We start from the raw sequence: 18531 nt of genomic DNA on the forward strand, positions 1-18531 counted from the left end.
GTGTTTCTGATAAAGTGGCCAGTGAGTGTCAGTAGAGGGGGGTGTTTCTGACAAAGTGGCCAGTGAGAGTCAGTAGAGGGGGGGGGGGGGGGGTTTCTGATAAAGTGGCCAGTGAGTGTCAATAGAAGGGGGGTGTTTCTGATAAAGTGGCCAGTGACTGTCAGTAGAGGGGGGTGTTTCTGATAGAGGGGGGTGTTTCTGATAAAGTGGCCAGTGACTGTCAGTAGAGGGGGGTGTTTCTGATAAAGTGGCCAGTGACTGTCAGTAGAGGGGGGTGTTTCTGATAAAGTGGCCAGTGAGTGTCAGTAGAGGGGGGTGTTTCTGACAAAGTGGCCAGTGAGTGTCAGTAGAGGGGGGTGTTTCTGACAAAGTGGCCAGTGAGAGTCAGTAGAGGGGGGGGGGGGGGTGTTTCTGATAAAGTGGCCAGTGAGTGTCAATAGAAGGGGGGTGTTTCTGATAAAGTGGCCAGTGAGTGTCAGTAGAGGGGGGTGTTTCTGATAGAGGGGGGTGTTTCTGATAAAGTGGCCAGTGACTGTCAGTAGAGGGGGGTGTTTCTGATAAAGTGGCCAGTGACTGTCAGTAGAGGGGGGTGTTTCTGATAAAGTGGCCAGTGACTGTCAGTAGAGGGGGGTGTTTCTGATAAAGTGGCCAGTGAGTGTCAGTAGAGGGGGGTGTTTCTGACAAAGTGGCCAGTGAGAGTCAGTAGAGGGGGGGGGGGGGGGTGTTTCTGATAAAGTGGCCAGTGAGTGTCAATAGAAGGGGGGTGTTTCTGATAAAGTGGCCAGTGAGTGTCAGTAGAGGGGGGTGTTTCTGATAGAGGGGGGTGTTTCTGATAAAGTGGCCAGTGACTGTCAGTAGAGGGGGGTGTTTCTGATAAAGTGGCCAGTGACTGTCAGTAGAGGGGGGTGTTTCTGATAAAGTGGCCAGTGACTGTCAGTAGAGGGGGGTGTTTCTGATAAAGTGGTCTGTTTTGTTCCTGTTGTGGTAGAAGACTGATATGATGTCGATGCACCTGTTCGGGGCGGGAATGACCTTTGGCCCTGGAGCGCTGTACATCCTGGTACAAACGGGTGTGTCTTATCGGATGCAGCCTCGTTTCCATGGCAGCAGTATCCTGTGGACCCGGACAGCTGTGGCGGTGTGGTGCCTCCTCAGCATCATCACCTGTATCCTCACACTTCCTCTAAAGCAAACAGCAGTAAATGGAACCAGACGTCCTCCTCTAAAAGCCCCTCACAGAAAGTGAGAACAGTAGACAGTGGGGTTTAAACCCAGTCCTGGTGGAGAGGGACATGCAGGACACTGTGGGGGACACGCACTGATTGAAAAAAAGGAGACGTCTGGTTCCATTCACCTCCACTGGAGAGAAACCTTTGTGCGCAATAAAAACGACCCCATACATGTTCAGTAATAGAACATGGGAACTGTGTTCCTTCTGTTTCTGTTTGTCCTTAACTGTGTTTGTCCCAGTGTTTGTGTCCTCCATGCTGCTGTATGAGGACCTGCCCGGAGTGGAAGTGGCCACCAAGCTTCACTGGAGCCCTGGAGAGAGGGTGAGGTCACATTTGTAGGTCCAGCAAACACCCGGAGTGTGCTTTCAGTTGTACTGTAATTGTGACTGGTAAATGCAGACTATTAAATCTCACCATGCTCTACCAGGTGGCGCTGGTGCTCCCTGTCCCCAGAGACAGGGAAATAAACAAGAATTGCCCATTGTTTACAGAAATAACACAAGATTCTGATGCTGTTTGTGTGTTTAGGGGTACCTGGCTCACCTGGTGAGTGCAGGGTCAGAGTGGTCACTGGGGTTTTCCTTCATCTGTTTCTTCTTCACCTTCATCCGTGACTTCCAGGTGAGATTTAAAAAGATGCCCCTCCTCTGCAATCCGTGACTGAGTTACGCCCGTATAAGGAGTGTGCGCACTCGGAGTTACGACCGTATAAGGAGTGTGTGTGCTCGGAGTGACGGCCGTATAAGGAGTGTGTGTGCTCGGAGTTACGACCGTATAAGGAGTGTGTGTGCTCGGAGTTATGACCGTATAAGGAGTGTGTGTGCTCGGAGTTACGACCGTATAAGGAGTGTGTGTGCTCGGAGTTATGACCGTATAAGGAGTGTGTGTGCTCGGAGTTACGACCGTATAAGGAGTGTGTGTGCTCGGAGTTACGACCGTATAAGGAGTGTGTGTGCTCTGAGTTATGACCGTATAAGGAGTGTGTGTGCTCGGAGTTACGACCGTATAAGGAGTGTGTGTGCTCGGAGTTACGACCGTATAAGGAGTGTGTGTGCTCGGAGTTATGACCGTATAAGGAGTGTGTGTGCTCGGAGTTATGACCGTATAAGGAGTGTGTGTGCTCGGAGTTACGACCGTATAAGGAGTGTGTGTGCTCGGAGTTATGACCGTATAAGGAGTGTGTGTGCTCGGAGTTACGACCGTATAAGGAGTGTGTGTGCTCGGAGTTATGACCGTATAAGGAGTGTGTGTGCTCGGAGTTACGACCGTATAAGGAGTGTGTGTGCTCGGAGTTACGACCGTATAAGGAGTGTGTGTGCTCGGAGTGACGGCCGTATAAGGAGTGTGTGTGCTCGGAGTTACGACCGTATAAGGAGTGTGTGTGCTCGGAGTTACGACCGTATGAGGAGTGTGTGTGCTCGGAGTTACGACCGTATAAGGAGTGTGTGTGCTCGGAGTGACGACCGTATAAGGAGTGTGCGCGCTCGGAGTGACGGCCGTATAAGGAGTGTGTGTGCTCGGAGTTACGCCCGTATAAGGAGTGTGTGTGCTCGGAGTGACGGCCGTATAAGGAGTGTGTGTGCTCGGAGTTACGACCGTATAAGGAGTGTGTGTGCTCGGAGTTATGACCGTATAAGGAGTGTGTGTGCTCGGAGTTACGACCGTATAAGGAGTGTGTGTGCTCGGAGTTATGACCGTATAAGGAGTGTGTGTGCTCGGAGTTACGACCGTATAAGGAGTGTGTGTGCTCGGAGTTACGACCGTATAAGGAGTGTGTGTGCTCTGAGTTATGACCGTATAAGGAGTGTGTGTGCTCGGAGTTACGACCGTATAAGGAGTGTGTGTGCTCGGAGTTACGACCGTATAAGGAGTGTGTGTGCTCGGAGTTATGACCGTATAAGGAGTGTGTGTGCTCGGAGTTATGACCGTATAAGGAGTGTGTGTGCTCGGAGTTACGACCGTATAAGGAGTGTGTGTGCTCGGAGTTATGACCGTATAAGGAGTGTGTGTGCTCGGAGTTACGACCGTATAAGGAGTGTGTGTGCTCGGAGTTATGACCGTATAAGGAGTGTGTGTGCTCGGAGTTACGACCGTATAAGGAGTGTGTGTGCTCGGAGTGACGGCCGTATAAGGAGTGTGTGTGCTCGGAGTTACGACCGTATAAGGAGTGTGTGTGCTCGGAGTTACGACCGTATGAGGAGTGTGTGTGCTCGGAGTTACGACCGTATAAGGAGTGTGTGTGCTCGGAGTGACGACCGTATAAGGAGTGTGCGCGCTCGGAGTGACGGCCGTATAAGGAGTGTGTGTGCTCTGAGTAACGACCGTATAAGGAGTGTGTGTGCTCTGAGTGACGGCCGTATAAGGAGTGTGTGTGCTCGGAGTGACGGCCGTATAAGGAGTGTGTGTGCTCGGAGTTACGACCGTATAAGGAGTGTGTGTGCTCGGAGTTACGACCGTATAAGGAGTGTGTGTGCTCGGAGTTACGACCGTATAAGGAGTGTGTGTGCTCGGAGTTACGACCGTATAAGGAGTGTGTGTGCTCGGAGTTACGACCGTATAAGGAGTGTGTGTGCTCGGAGTTACGACCGTATAAGGAGTGTGTGTGCTCGGAGTGACGGCCGTATAAGGAGTGTGTGTGCTCGGAGTTACGACCGTATAAGGAGTGTGTGTGCTCGGAGTTACGACCGTATAAGGAGTGTGTGTGCTCGGAGTTACGACCGTATAAGGAGTGTGTGTGCTCGGAGTTACGACCGTATAAGGAGTGTGTGTGCTCGGAGTTACGACCGTATAAGGAGTGTGTGTGCTCGGAGTTACGACCGTATAAGGAGTGTGTGTGCTCGGAGTGACGGCCGTATAAGGAGTGTGTGTGCTCGGAGTTACGACCGTATAAGGAGTGTGTGTGCTCGGAGTTATGACCGTATAAGGAGTGTGTGTGCTCGGAGTTACGACCGTATAAGGAGTGTGTGTGCTCGGAGTTACGACCGTATAAGGAGTGTGTGTGCTCGGAGTTACGACCGTATAAGGAGTGTGTGTGCTCGGAGTTATGACCGTATAAGGAGTGTGTGTGCTCGGAGTGATGCCCGTATAAGGAGTGTGTGTGCTCGGAGTTATGACCGTATAAGGAGTGTGTGTGCTCGGAGTGACGCCCGTATAAGGAGTGTGTGTGCTCTGAGTTACGCCCGTATAAGGAGTGGGTGTGCTCGGAGTGACGCCCGTATAAGGAGTGTGTGTGCTCGGAGTTATGACCGTATAAGGAGTGTGTGTGCTCGGAGTGACGCCCGTATAAGGAGTGTGTGTGCTCGGAGTTACGACCGTATAAGGAGTGTGTGTGCTCGGAGTTACGCCCGTATAAGGAGTGTGTGTGCTCGGAGTTAAGACCGTATAAGGAGTGTGTGTGCTCGGAGTTACGCCCGTATAAGGAGTGTGTGTGCTCGGAGTGACGGCCGTATAAGGAGTGTGTGTGCTCGGAGTTATGACCGTATAAGGAGTGTGTGTGCTCGGAGTGACGCCCGTATAAGGAGTGTGTGTGCTCGGAGTTACGACCGTATAAGGAGTGTGTGTGCTCGGAGTTACGCCCGTATAAGGAGTGTGTGTGCTCGGAGTTAAGACCGTATAAGGAGTGTGTGTGCTCGGAGTGACGCCCGTATAAGGAGTGTGTGTGCTCGGAGTTACGACCGTATAAGGAGAGTGTGTGCTCGGAGTGACGCCCGTATAAGGAGTGTGTGTGCTCGGAGTTACGCCCGTATAAGGAGTGTGTGTGCTCGGAGTTATGACCGTATAAGGAGTGTGTGTGCTCGGAGTGACGCCCGTATAAGGAGTGTGTGTGCTCGAAGTTAAGACCGTATAAGGAGTGTGTGTGCTCGGAGTGACGCCCGTATAAGGAGTGTGTGTGCTCGGAGTTACGACCGTATAAGGAGTGTGTGTGCTCGGCGTGACGCCCGTATAAGGAGTGTGTGTGCTCGGAGTTACGCCCGTATAAGGAGTGTGTGTGCTCGGAGTTACGACCGTATAAGGAGTGTGTGTGCTCGGAGTTATGACCGTATAAGGAGTGTGTGTGCTCTGAGTGACGACCGTATAAGGAGTGTGCACACTCTGAGTGACGACCGTATAAGGAGTGTGTGTGCTCGGAGTGACGGCCGTATAAGGAGTGTGTGTGCTCGGAGTTACGACCGTATAAGGAGTGTGTGTGCTCGGAGTTACGACCGTATAAGGAGTGTGTGTGCTCGGAGTTACGACCGTATAAGGAGTGTGTGTGCTCGGAGTTACGACCGTATAAGGAGTGTGTGTGCTCAGAGTTACGCCCGTATAAGGAGTGTGTGTGCTCGGAGTTATGACCGTATAAGGAGTGTGTGTGCTCGGAGTGACGCCCGTATAAGGAGTGTGTGTGCTCGGAGTTACGACCGTATAAGGAGTGTGTGTGCTCGGAGTTACGACCGTATAAGGAGTGTGTGTGCTCGGAGTGACGGCCGTATAAGGAGTGTGTGTGCTCGGAGTTACGACCGTATAAGGAGTGTGTGTGCTCGGAGTTACGACCGTATGAGGAGTGTGTGTGCTCGGAGTTACGACCGTATAAGGAGTGTGTGTGCTCGGAGTGACGACCGTATAAGGAGTGTGCGCGCTCGGAGTGACGGCCGTATAAGGAGTGTGTGTGCTCTGAGTGACGGCCGTATAAGGAGTGTGTGTGCTCTGAGTGACGACCGTATAAGGAGTGTGCGCGCTCGGAGTGACGGCCGTATAAGGAGTGTGTGTGCTCGGAGTGACGGCCGTATAAGGAGTGTGTGTGCTCGGAGTTACGACCGTATAAGGAGTGTGTGTGCTCGGAGTTACGACCGTATAAGGAGTGTGTGTGCTCGGAGTTACGACCGTATAAGGAGTGTGTGTGCTCGGAGTTACGACCGTATAAGGAGTGTGTGTGCTCGGAGTGACGGCCGTATAAGGAGTGTGTGTGCTCTGAGTGACGGCCGTATAAGGAGTGTGTGTGCTCGGAGTGACGGCCGTATAAGGAGTGTGTGTGCTCTGAGTGACGGCCGTATAAGGAGTGTGTGTGCTCGGAGTTACGACCGTATAAGGAGTTTGTGTGCTCGGAGTTACGCCCGTATAAGGAGTGTGTGTGCTCGGAGTTACGACCGTATAAGGAGTGTGTGTGCTCGGAGTGACGGCCGTATAAGGAGTGTGTGTGCTCGGAGTGACGGCCGTATAAGGAGTGTGCGCGCTCGGAGTGACGGCCGTATAAGGAGTGTGTGTGCTCGGAGTTATGACCGTATAAGGAGTGTGTGTGCTCGGAGTTACGACCGTATAAGGAGTGTGTGTGCTCGGAGTTACGACCGTATAAGGAGTGTGTGTGCTCGGAGTGACGGCCGTATAAGGAGTGTGCGCGCTCGGAGTTACGACCGTATAAGGAGTGTGTGTGCTCGGAGTTACGACCGTATAAGGAGTGTGTGTGCTCGGAGTGACGGCCGTATAAGGAGTGTGTGTGCTCGGAGTGACGACCGTATAAGGAGTGTGCGCGCTCGGAGTGACGGCCGTATAAGGAGTGTGTGTGCTCTGAGTAACGACCGTATAAGGAGTGTGTGTGCTCTGAGTGACGGCCGTATAAGGAGTGTGTGTGCTCTGAGTGACGACCGTATAAGGAGTGTGCGCGCTCGGAGTGACGGCCGTATAAGGAGTGTGTGTGCTCGGAGTGACGGCCGTATAAGGAGTGTGTGTGCTCGGAGTTACGACCGTATAAGGAGTGTGTGTGCTCGGAGTTACGACCGTATAAGGAGTGTGTGTGCTCGGAGTTACGACCGTATAAGGAGTGTGTGTGCTCGGAGTTACGACCGTATAAGGAGTGTGTGTGCTCGGAGTTACGACCGTATAAGGAGTGTGTGTGCTCGGAGTGACGGCCGTATAAGGAGTGTGTGTGCTCGGAGTTACGACCGTATAAGGAGTGTGTGTGCTCGGAGTTATGACCGTATAAGGAGTGTGTGTGCTCGGAGTTACGACCGTATAAGGAGTGTGTGTGCTCGGAGTTACGACCGTATAAGGAGTGTGTGTGCTCGGAGTTACGACCGTATAAGGAGTGTGTGTGCTCGGAGTTATGACCGTATAAGGAGTGTGTGTGCTCGGAGTGACGCCCGTATAAGGAGTGTGTGTGCTCGGAGTTATGACCGTATAAGGAGTGTGTGTGCTCGGAGTGACGCCCGTATAAGGAGTGTGTGTGCTCGGAGTTACGCCCGTATAAGGAGTGTGTGTGCTCGGAGTGACGCCCGTATAAGGAGTGTGTGTGCTCGGAGTTATGACCGTATAAGGAGTGTGTGTGCTCGGAGTGACGCCCGTATAAGGAGTGTGTGTGCTCGGAGTTACGACCGTATAAGGAGTGTGTGTGCTCGGAGTTACGCCCGTATAAGGAGTGTGTGTGCTCGGAGTTAAGACCGTATAAGGAGTGTGTGTGCTCTGAGTGACGCCCGTATAAGGAGTGTGTGTGCTCGGAGTTAAGACCGTATAAGGAGTGTGTGTGCTCGGAGTGACGCCCGTATAAGGAGTGTGTGTGCTCGGAGTTACGACCGTATAAGGAGTGTGTGTGCTCGGAGTTACGCCCGTATAAGGAGTGTGTGTGCTCGGAGTTACGACCGTATAAGGAGTGTGTGTGCTCGGAGTTACGACCGTATAAGGAGTGTGTGTGCTCGGAGTTACGCCCGTATAAGGAGTGTGTGTGCTCGGAGTGACGCCCGTATAAGGAGTGTGTGTGCTCGGAGTTACGACCGTATAAGGAGTGTGTGTGCTCGGAGTGACGCCCGTATAAGGAGTGTGTGTGCTCGGAGTTACGCCCGTATAAGGAGTGTGTGTGCTCGGAGTTATGACCGTATAAGGAGTGTGTGTGCTCGGAGTGACGCCCGTATAAGGAGTGTGTGTGCTCGGAGTTACGCCCGTATAAGGAGTGTGTGTGCTCGGAGTTATGACCGTATAAGGAGTGTGTGTGCTCGGAGTTACGACCGTATAAGGAGTGTGTGTGCTCGGAGTTACGACCGTATAAGGAGTGTGTGTGCTCGGAGTGACGCCCGTATAAGGAGTGTGTGTGCTCGGAGTTACGCCCGTATAAGGAGTGTGTGTGCTCGGAGTTACGACCGTATAAGGAGTGTGTGTGCTCGGAGTGACGCCCGTATAAGGAGTGTGTGTGCTCGGAGTTACGCCCGTATAAGGAGTGTGTGTGCTCGGAGTTATGACCGTATAAGGAGTGTGTGTGCTCGGAGTGACGCCCGTATAAGGAGTGTGTGTGCTCGGAGTTACGCCCGTATAAGGAGTGTGTGTGCTCGGAGTTATGACCGTATAAGGAGTGTGTGTGCTCGGAGTGACGCCCGTATAAGGAGTGTGTGTGCTCGGAGTTAAGACCGTATAAGGAGTGTGTGTGCTCGGAGTGACGCCCGTATAAGGAGTGTGTGTGCTCGGAGTTACGACCGTATAAGGAGTGTGTGTGCTCGGCGTGACGCCCGTATAAGGAGTGTGTGTGCTCGGAGTTACGCCCGTATAAGGAGTGTGCGTGCTCGGAGTGACGCCCGTATAAGGAGTGTGTGTGCTCGGAGTTACGACCGTATAAGGAGTGTGTGTGCTCGGAGTTATGACCGTATAAGGAGTGTGTGTGCTCTGAGTGACGACCGTATAAGGAGTGTGTGTGCTCGGAGTTACGACCGTATAAGGAGTGTGTGTGCTCGGAGTTATGACCGTATAAGGAGTGTGCACACTCTGAGTGACGACCGTATAAGGAGTGTGTGTGCTCGGAGTGACGGCCGTATAAGGAGTGTGTGTGCTCGGAGTTACGACCGTATAAGGAGTGTGTGTGCTCGGAGTTACGACCGTATAAGGAGTGTGTGTGCTCGGAGTTACGACCGTATAAGGAGTGTGTGTGCTCGGAGTTACGACCGTATAAGGAGTGTGTGTGCTCGGAGTTACGCCCGTATAAGGAGTGTGTGTGCTCGGAGTTATGACCGTATAAGGAGTGTGTGTGCTCGGAGTGACGCCCGTATAAGGAGTGTGTGTGCTCGGAGTTACGACCGTATAAGGAGTGTGTGTGCTCGGAGTTACGACCGTATAAGGAGTGTGTGTGCTCGGAGTGACGGCCGTATAAGGAGTGTGTGTGCTCGGAGTTACGACCGTATAAGGAGTGTGTGTGCTCGGAGTTACGACCGTATGAGGAGTGTGTGTGCTCGGAGTTATGACCGTATAAGGAGTGTGTGTGCTCGGAGTGACGACCGTATAAGGAGTGTGCGCGCTCGGAGTGACGGCCGTATAAGGAGTGTGTGTGCTCTGAGTAACGACCGTATAAGGAGTGTGTGTGCTCTGAGTGACGGCCGTATAAGGAGTGTGTGTGCTCTGAGTGACGACCGTATAAGGAGTGTGCGCGCTCGGAGTGACGGCCGTATAAGGAGTGTGTGTGCTCGGAGTGACGGCCGTATAAGGAGTGTGTGTGCTCGGAGTTACGACCGTATAAGGAGTGTGTGTGCTCGGAGTTACGACCGTATAAGGAGTGTGTGTGCTCGGAGTTACGACCGTATAAGGAGTGTGTGTGCTCGGAGTTACGACCGTATAAGGAGTGTGTGTGCTCGGAGTGACGGCCGTATAAGGAGTGTGTGTGCTCTGAGTGACGGCCGTATAAGGAGTGTGTGTGCTCGGAGTGACGGCCGTATAAGGAGTGTGTGTGCTCTGAGTGACGGCCGTATAAGGAGTGTGTGTGCTCGGAGTTACGACCGTATAAGGAGTGTGTGTGCTCGGAGTTACGCCCGTATAAGGAGTGTGTGTGCTCGGAGTTACGACCGTATAAGGAGTGTGTGTGCTCGGAGTGACGGCCGTATAAGGAGTGTGTGTGCTCGGAGTGACGGCCGTATAAGGAGTGTGCGCGCTCGGAGTGACGGCCGTATAAGGAGTGTGTGTGCTCGGAGTTATGACCGTATAAGGAGTGTGTGTGCTCGGAGTTACGACCGTATAAGGAGTGTGTGTGCTCGGAGTTACGACCGTATAAGGAGTGTGTGTGCTCGGAGTGACGGCCGTATAAGGAGTGTGCGCGCTCGGAGTTACGACCGTATAAGGAGTGTGTGTGCTCGGAGTTACGACCGTATAAGGAGTGTGTGTGCTCGGAGTGACGGCCGTATAAGGAGTGTGCGCGCTCGGAGTTACGACCGTGTAAGGAGTGTGTGTGCTCGGAGTTACGACCGTATAAGGAGTGTGTGTGCTCGGAGTGACGCCCGTATAAGGAGTGTGTGTGCTCGGAGTTACGCCCGTATAAGGAGTGTGTGTGCTCGGAGTGACGGCCGTATAAGGAGTGTGTGTGCTCTGAGTGACGGCCGTATAAGGAGTGTGTGTGCTCGGAGTGACGGCCGTATAAGGAGTGTGCGCGCTCGGAGTGACGGCCGTATAAGGAGTGTGTGTGCTCGGAGTTACGACCGTATAAGGAGTGTGTGTGCTCGGAGTGACGGCCGTATAAGGAGTGTGTGTGCTCGGAGTTACGACCGTATAAGGAGTGTGTGTGCTCTGAGTGACGACCGTATAAGGAGTGTGTGTGCTCGGAGTTACGACCGTATAAGGAGTGTGTGTGCTCGGAGTGACGGCCGTATAAGGAGTGTGCGCGCTCGGAGTTACGACCGTATAAGGAGTGTGTGTGCTCGGAGTTACGACCGTATAAGGAGTGTGTGTGCTCGGAGTGACGCCCGTATAAGGAGTGTGTGTGCTCGGAGTTACGCCCGTATAAGGAGTGTGTGTGCTCGGAGTGACGGCCGTATAAGGAGTGTGTGTGCTCTGAGTGACGGCCGTATAAGGAGTGTGTGTGCTCGGAGTGACGGCCGTATAAGGAGTGTGCGCGCTCGGAGTGACGGCCGTATAAGGAGTGTGTGTGCTCGGAGTTACGACCGTATAAGGAGTGTGTGTGCTCGGAGTGACGGCCGTATAAGGAGTGTGTGTGCTCGGAGTTACGACCGTATAAGGAGTGTGTGTGCTCTGAGTGACGACCGTATAAGGAGTGTGTGTGCTCGGAGTTACGACCGTATAAGGAGTGTGTGTGCTCGGAGTTACGACCGTATAAGGAGTGTGTGTGCTCGGAGTTACGACCGTATAAGGAGTGTGTGTGCTCGGAGTTACGACCGCATAAGGAGTGTGTGTGCTCGGAGTTACGCCCGTATAAGGAGTGTGTGTGCTCGGAGTTACGACCGTATAAGGAGTGTGCGCGCTCGGAGTGACGGCCGTATAAGGAGTGTGTGTGCTCTGAGTTACGACCATATAAGGAGTGTGTGTGCTCGGAGTGACGGCCGTATAAGGAGTGTGTGTGCTCGGAGTGACGCCCGTATAAGGAGTGTGTGTGCTCGGAGTGACGCCCGTATAAGGAGTGTGTGTGCTCGGAGTGACGCCCGTATAAGGAGTGTGTGTGCTCGGAGTGACGCCCGTATAAGGAGTGTGTGTGCTCGGAGTTACGACCGTATAAGGAGTGTGTGTGCTCGGAGTTACGACCGTATAAGGAGTGTGTGTGCTCGGAGTTACGACCGTATAAGGAGTGTGCGCGCTCGGAGTGACGGCCGTATAAGGAGTGTGTGTGCTCGGAGTTATGACCGTATAAGGAGTGTGTGTGCTCGGAGTGACGGCCGTATAAGGAGTGTGTGTGCTCGGAGTTACGACCGTATAAGGAGTGTGTGTGCTCGGAGTTACGACCGTATAAGGAGTGTGTGTGCTCGGAGTTACGACCGTATAAGGAGTGTGTGTGCTCGGAGTTACGACCGCATAAGGAGTGTGTGTGCTCGGAGTTACGCCCGTATAAGGAGTGTGTGTGCTCGGAGTTACGACCGTATAAGGAGTGTGCGCGCTCGGAGTGACGGCCGTATAAGGAGTGTGTGTGCTCTGAGTTACGACCATATAAGGAGTGTGTGTGCTCGGAGTGACGGCCGTATAAGGAGTGTGTGTGCTCGGAGTGACGCCCGTATAAGGAGTGTGTGTGCTCGGAGTGACGCCCGTATAAGGAGTGTGTGTGCTCGGAGTGACGCCCGTATAAGGAGTGTGTGTGCTCGGAGTGACGCCCGTATAAGGAGTGTGTGTGCTCGGAGTTACGACCGTATAAGGAGTGTGTGTGCTCGGAGTTACGACCGTATAAGGAGTGTGTGTGCTCGGAGTTACGACCGTATAAGGAGTGTGCGCGCTCGGAGTGACGGCCGTATAAGGAGTGTGTGTTCTCGGAGTTATGACCGTATAAGGAGTGTGTGTGCTCGGAGTGACGGCCGTATAAGGAGTGTGTGTGCTCTGAGTGACGGCCGTATAAGGAGTGTGTGTGCTCGGAGTGACGGCCGTATAAGGAGTGTGTGTGCTCGGAGTTACGACCGTATAAGGAGTGTGTGTGCTCGGAGTGACGGCCGTATAAGGAGTGTGTGTGCTCGGAGTGACGGCCGTATAAGGAGTGTGTGTGCTCGGAGTTACGCCCGTATAAGGAGTGTGTGTGCTCGGAGTTATGACCGTATAAGGAGTGTGTGTGCTCGGAGTTACGCCCGTATAAGGAGTGTGTGTGCTCGGAGTTACGACCGTATAAGGAGTGTGTGTGCTCGGAGTTACGCCCGTATAAGGAGTGTGTGTGCTCGGAGTTATGACCGTATAAGGAGTGTGTGTGCTCGGAGTTACGACCGTATAAGGAGTGTGTGTGCTCGGAGTGACGGCCGTATAAGGAGTGTGTGTACTCGGAGTTACGCCCGTATAAGGAGTGTGTGTGCTCGGAGTGACGCCCGTATAAGGAGTGTGCGCGCTCGGAGTGACGGCCGTATAGGGAGTGTGTGTGCTCTGAGTTACGACCGCATAAGGAGTGTGTGTGCTCGGAGTTACGACCGTATAAGGAGTGTGTGTGCTCGGAGTTACGCCCGTATAAGGAGTGTGCGCGCTCGGAGTGACGGCCGTATAAGGAGTGTGTGTGCTCTGAGTTACGACCATATAAGGAGTGTGTGTGCTCGGAGTGACGGCCGTATAAGGAGTGTGTGTGCTCGGAGTGACGCCCGTATAAGGAGTGTGTGTGCTCGGAGTGACGCCCGTATAAGGAGTGTGTGTGCTCGGAGTGACGCCCGTATAAGGAGTGTGTGTGCTCGGAGTGACGCCCGTATAAGGAGTGTGTGTGCTCGGAGTTACGACCGTATAAGGAGTGTGTGTGCTCGGAGTTACGACCGTATAAGGAGTGTGTGTGCTCGGAGTTACGACCGTATAAGGAGTGTGCGCGCTCGGAGTGACGGCCGTATAAGGAGTGTGTGTGCTCGGAGTTATGACCGTATAAGGAGTGTGTGTGCTCGGAGTGACGGCCGTATAAGGAGTGTGTGTGCTCGGAGTTACGACCGTATAAGGAGTGTGTGTGCTCGGAGTTACGCCCGTATAAGGAGTGTGTGTGCTCGGAGTTACGACCGTATAAGGAGTGTGTGTGCTCGGAGTGACGGCCGTATAAGGAGTGTGTGTGCTCGGAGTGACGGCCGTATAAGGAGTGTGCGCGCTCGGAGTGACGGCCGTATAAGGAGTGTGTGTGCTCGGAGTGACGGCCGTATAAGGAGTGTGCGCGCTCGGAGTTACGACCGTATAAGGAGTGTGTGTGCTCGGAGTGACGGCCGTATAAGGAGTGTGTGTGCTCGGAGTGACGGCCGTATAAGGAGTGTGCGCGCTCGGAGTTACGACCGTATAAGGAGTGTGTGTGCTCGGAGTGACGGCCGTATAAGGAGTGTGTGTGCTCGGAGTGACGGCCGTATAAGGAGTGTGCGCGCTCGGAGTTACGACCGTATAAGGAGTGTGTGTGCTCGGAGTTACGACCGTATAAGGAGTGTGTGTGCTCGGAGTGACGCCCGTATAAGGAGTGTGTGTGCTCGGAGTTACGCCCGTATAAGGAGTGTGTGTGCTCGGAGTGACGGCCGTATAAGGAGTGTGTGTGCTCTGAGTGACGGCCGTATAAGGAGTGTGTGTGCTCGGAGTGACGGCCGTATAAGGAGTGTGCGCGCTCGGAGTGACGGCCGTATAAGGAGTGTGTGTGCTCGGAGTTACGACCGTATAAGGAGTGTGTGTGCTCGGAGTGACGGCCGTATAAGGAGTGTGTGTGCTCGGAGTTACGACCGTATAAGGAGTGTGTGTGCTCTGAGTGACGACCGTATAAGGAGTGTGTGTGCTCGGAGTTACGACCGTATAAGGAGTGTGTGTGCTCGGAGTTACGACCGTATAAGGAGTGTGTGTGCTCGGAGTTACGACCGTATAAGGAGTGTGTGTGCTCGGAGTTACGACCGCATAAGGAGTGTGTGTGCTCGGAGTTACGCCCGTATAAGGAGTGTGTGTGCTCGGAGTTACGACCGTATAAGGAGTGTGCGCGCTCGGAGTGACGGCCGTATAAGGAGTGTGTGTGCTCTGAGTTACGACCATATAAGGAGTGTGTGTGCTCGGAGTGACGGCCGTATAAGGAGTGTGTGTGCTCGGAGTGACGCCCGTATAAGGAGTGTGTGTGCTCGGAGTGACGCCCGTATAAGGAGTGTGTGTGCTCGGAGTGACGCCCGTATAAGGAGTGTGTGTGCTCGGAGTGACGCCCGTATAAGGAGTGTGTGTGCTCGGAGTTACGACCGTATAAGGAGTGTGTGTGCTCGGAGTTACGACCGTATAAGGAGTGTGTGTGCTCGGAGTTACGACCGCATAAGGAGTGTGTGTGCTCGGAGTTACGCCCGTATAAGGAGTGTGTGTGCTCGGAGTTACGACCGTATAAGGAGTGTGCGCGCTCGGAGTGACGGCCGTATAAGGAGTGTGTGTGCTCGGAGTTATGACCGTATAAGGAGTGTGTGTGCTCGGAGTAACGGCCGTATAAGGAGTGTGTGTGCTCTGAGTGACGGCCGTATAAGGAGTGTGTGTGCTCGGAGTGACGGCCGTATAAGGAGTGTGTGTGCTCGGAGTTACGACCGTATAAGGAGTGTGTGTGCTCGGAGTGACGGCCGTATAAGGAGTGTGTGTGCTCGGAGTGACGGCCGTATAAGGAGTGTGTGTGCTCGGAGTTACGCCCGTATAAGGAGTGTGTGTGCTCGGAGTTACGACCGTATAAGGAGTGTGTGTGCTCGGAGTTACGCCCGTATAAGGAGTGTGTGTGCTCGGAGTTATGACCGTATAAGGAGTGTGTGTGCTCGGAGTTACGCCCGTATAAGGAGTGTGTGTGCTCGGAGTTACGACCGTATAAGGAGTGTGTGTGCTCGGAGTTACGCCCGTATAAGGAGTGTGTGTGCTCGGAGTTATGACCGTATAAGGAGTGTGTGTGCTCGGAGTTACGACCGTATAAGGAGTGTGTGTGCTCGGAGTGACGGCCGTATAAGGAGTGTGTGTACTCGGAGTTACGCCCGTATAAGGAGTGTGCGCGCTCGGAGTGACGGCCGTATAAGGAGTGTGTGTGCTCTGAGTTACGACCGCATAAGGAGTGTGTGTGCTCGGAGTTACGACCGTATAAGGAGTGTGTGTGCTCGGAGTTACGCCCGTATAAGGAGTGTGCGCGCTCGGAGTGACGGCCGTATAAGGAGTGTGTGTGCTCTGAGTTACGACCATATAAGGAGTGTGTGTGCTCGGAGTGACGGCCGTATAAGGAGTGTGTGTGCTCGGAGTGACGCCCGTATAAGGAGTGTGTGTGCTCGGAGTGACGCCCGTATAAGGAGTGTGTGTGCTCGGAGTGACGCCCGTATAAGGAGTGTGTGTGCTCGGAGTGACGCCCGTATAAGGAGTGTGTGTGCTCGGAGTTACGACCGTATAAGGAGTGTGTGTGCTCGGAGTTACGACCGTATAAGGAGTGTGTGTGCTCGGAGTTACGACCGTATAAGGAGTGTGCGCGCTCGGAGTGACGGCCGTATAAGGAGTGTGTGTGCTCGGAGTTATGACCGTATAAGGAGTGTGTGTGCTCGGAGTGACGGCCGTATAAGGAGTGTGTGTGCTCTGAGTGACGGCCGTATAAGGAGTGTGTGTGCTCGGAGTTACGACCGTATAAGGAGTGTGTGTGCTCGGAGTGACGGCCGTATAAGGAGTGTGTGTGCTCGGAGTTACGCCCGTATAAGGAGTGTGTGTGCTCGGAGTTACGACCGTATAAGGAGTGTGTGTGCTCGGAGTTACGCCCGTATAAGGAGTGTGTGTGCTCGGAGTTACGCCCGTATAAGGAGTGTGTGTGCTCGGAGTTACGCCCGTATAAGGAGTGTGTGTGCTCGGAGTTATGACCGTATAAGGAGTGTGTGTGCTCGGAGTTACGCCCGTATAAGGAGTGTGTGTGCTCGGAGTTACGACCGTATAAGGAGTGTGTGTGCTCGGAGTTACGCCCGTATAAGGAGTGTGTGTGCTCGGAGTTATGACCGTATAAGGAGTGTGTGTGCTCGGAGTTACGACCGTATAAGGAGTGTGTGTGCTCTGAGTGACGCCCGTATAAGGAGTGTGTGTGCTCGGAGTTATGACCGTATAAGGAGTGTGTGTGCTCGGAGTGACGGCCGTATAAGGAGTGTGTGTGCTCGGAGTTACGCCCGTATAAGGAGTGTGTGTGCTCGGAGTTACGACCGTATAAGGAGTGTGTGTGCTCGGAGTTACGCCCGTATAAGGAGTGTGTGTGCTCGGAGTTATGACCGTATAAGGAGTGTGTGTGCTCGGAGTGACGGCCGTATAAGGAGTGTGTGTGCTCTGAGTGACGGCCGTATAAGGAGTGTGTGTGCTCGGAGTTACGCCCGTATAAGGAGTGTGTGTGCTCGGAGTTATGACCGTATAAGGAGTGTGTGTGCTCGGAGTGACGGCCGTATAAGGAGTGTGTGTGCTCTGAGTGACGGCCTTATAAGGAGTGTGTGTGCTCGGAGTTACGACCGTATAAGGAGTGTGTGCGCTCGGAGTTACGACCGTATAAGGAGTGTGCGCGCTCGGAGTGACGGCCGTATAAGGAGTGTGTGCGCTCGGAGTTACGACCGTATAAGGAGTGTGTGTGCTCGGAGTGACGGCCGTATAAGGAGTGTGCGCGCTCGGAGTGACGGCCGTATAAGGAGTGTGTGTGCTCGGAGTTATGACCGTATAAGGAGTGTGTGTGCTCGGAGTGACGCCCGTATAAGGAGTGTGTGTGCTCGGAGTTACGCCCGTATAAGGACTGTGTGAGCTCGGAGTTACGACCGTATAAGGAGTGTGTGTGCTCGGAGTGACGCCCGTATAAGGAGTGTGTGTGCTCGGAGTTACGCCCGTATAAGGAGTGTGTGTGCTCGGAGTTATGACCGTATAAGGAGTGTGTGTGCTCGGAGTGACGGCCGTATAAGGAGTGTGTGTGCTCTGAGTGACGGCCGTATAAGGAGTGTGTGTGCTCGGAGTTACGACCGTATAAGGAGTGTGTGTGCTCGGAGTTACGCCCGTATAAGGAGTGTGTGTGCTCGGAGTGACGGCCGTATAAGGAGTGTGTGTGCTCGGAGTTACGACCTTATAAGGTGTGTTTGCGCTCGGAGTTACGACCGTATAAGGAGTGTGTGTGCTCGGAGTTACGACCGTATAAGGAGTGTGTGTGCTCGGAGTGACGGCCGTATAAGGAGTGTGTGTGCTCGGAGTTACGACCGTATAAGGAGTGTGTGTGCTCGGAGTGACGCCCGTATAAGGAGTGTGTGTGCTCGGAGTTACGCCCGTATAAGGAGTGTGTGTGCTCGGAGTTACGACCGTATAAGGAGTGTGTGTGCTCGGAGTGACGCCCGTATAAGGAGTGTGTGTGCTCGGAGTTACGACCGTATAAGGAGTGTGTGTGCTCGGAGTTACGACCGTATAAGGAGTGTGTGTGCTCGGAGTTACGACCGTATAAGGAGTGTGCGCGCTCGGAGTGACGGCCGTATAAGGAGTGTGCGTGCTCGGAGTTACGACCGTATAAGGAGTGTGCGCGCTCGGAGTGACGGCCGTATAAGGAGTGTGTGTGCTCTGAGTTACGACCATATAAGGAGTGTGTGTGCTCGGAGTGACGCCCGTATAAGGAGTGTGTGTGCTCGGAGTGACGCCCGTATAAGGAGTGTGTGTGCTCGGAGTGACGCCCGTATAAGGAGTGTGTGTGCTCGGAGTTACGACCGTATAAGGAGTGTGTGTGCTCGGAGTTACGACCGTATAAGGAGTGTGTGTGCTCGGAGTTACGACCGTATAAGGAGTGTGCGCGCTCGGAGTGACGGCCGTATAAGGAGTGTGTGTGCTCGGAGTTATGACCGTATAAGGAGTGTGTGTGCTCGGAGTGACGGCCGTATAAGGAGTGTGTGTGCTCTGAGTGACGGCCGTATAAGGAGTGTGTGTGCTCGGAGTTACGCCCGTATAAGGAGTGTGTGTGCTCGGAGTT

The 18531-nt window shown here is 53.7% G+C and overlaps 1 protein-coding gene across 1 annotated transcript in view; it reads left to right on the plus strand.

The window, feature by feature from the left end:
• LOC136666595 (DNA damage-regulated autophagy modulator protein 2) overlaps positions 1-18531 on the plus strand; it is a 35161-nt gene that overhangs the window by 4980 nt on the left and 11650 nt on the right. The window contains exons 4-6 of the mRNA XM_066644894.1: positions 989-1166; positions 1471-1553; positions 1761-1853. Coding sequence (XP_066500991.1) covers positions 989-1166; positions 1471-1553; positions 1761-1853 — 354 coding nt within the window. The remainder of the gene's footprint in view (positions 1-988; positions 1167-1470; positions 1554-1760; positions 1854-18531) is intronic.

The sequence above is a fragment of the Hoplias malabaricus genome, chromosome 14 (genome assembly GCF_029633855.1).
Source record: "Hoplias malabaricus isolate fHopMal1 chromosome 14, fHopMal1.hap1, whole genome shotgun sequence".
In the NCBI taxonomy this organism is placed as follows: domain Eukaryota; kingdom Metazoa; phylum Chordata; class Actinopteri; order Characiformes; family Erythrinidae; genus Hoplias; species Hoplias malabaricus.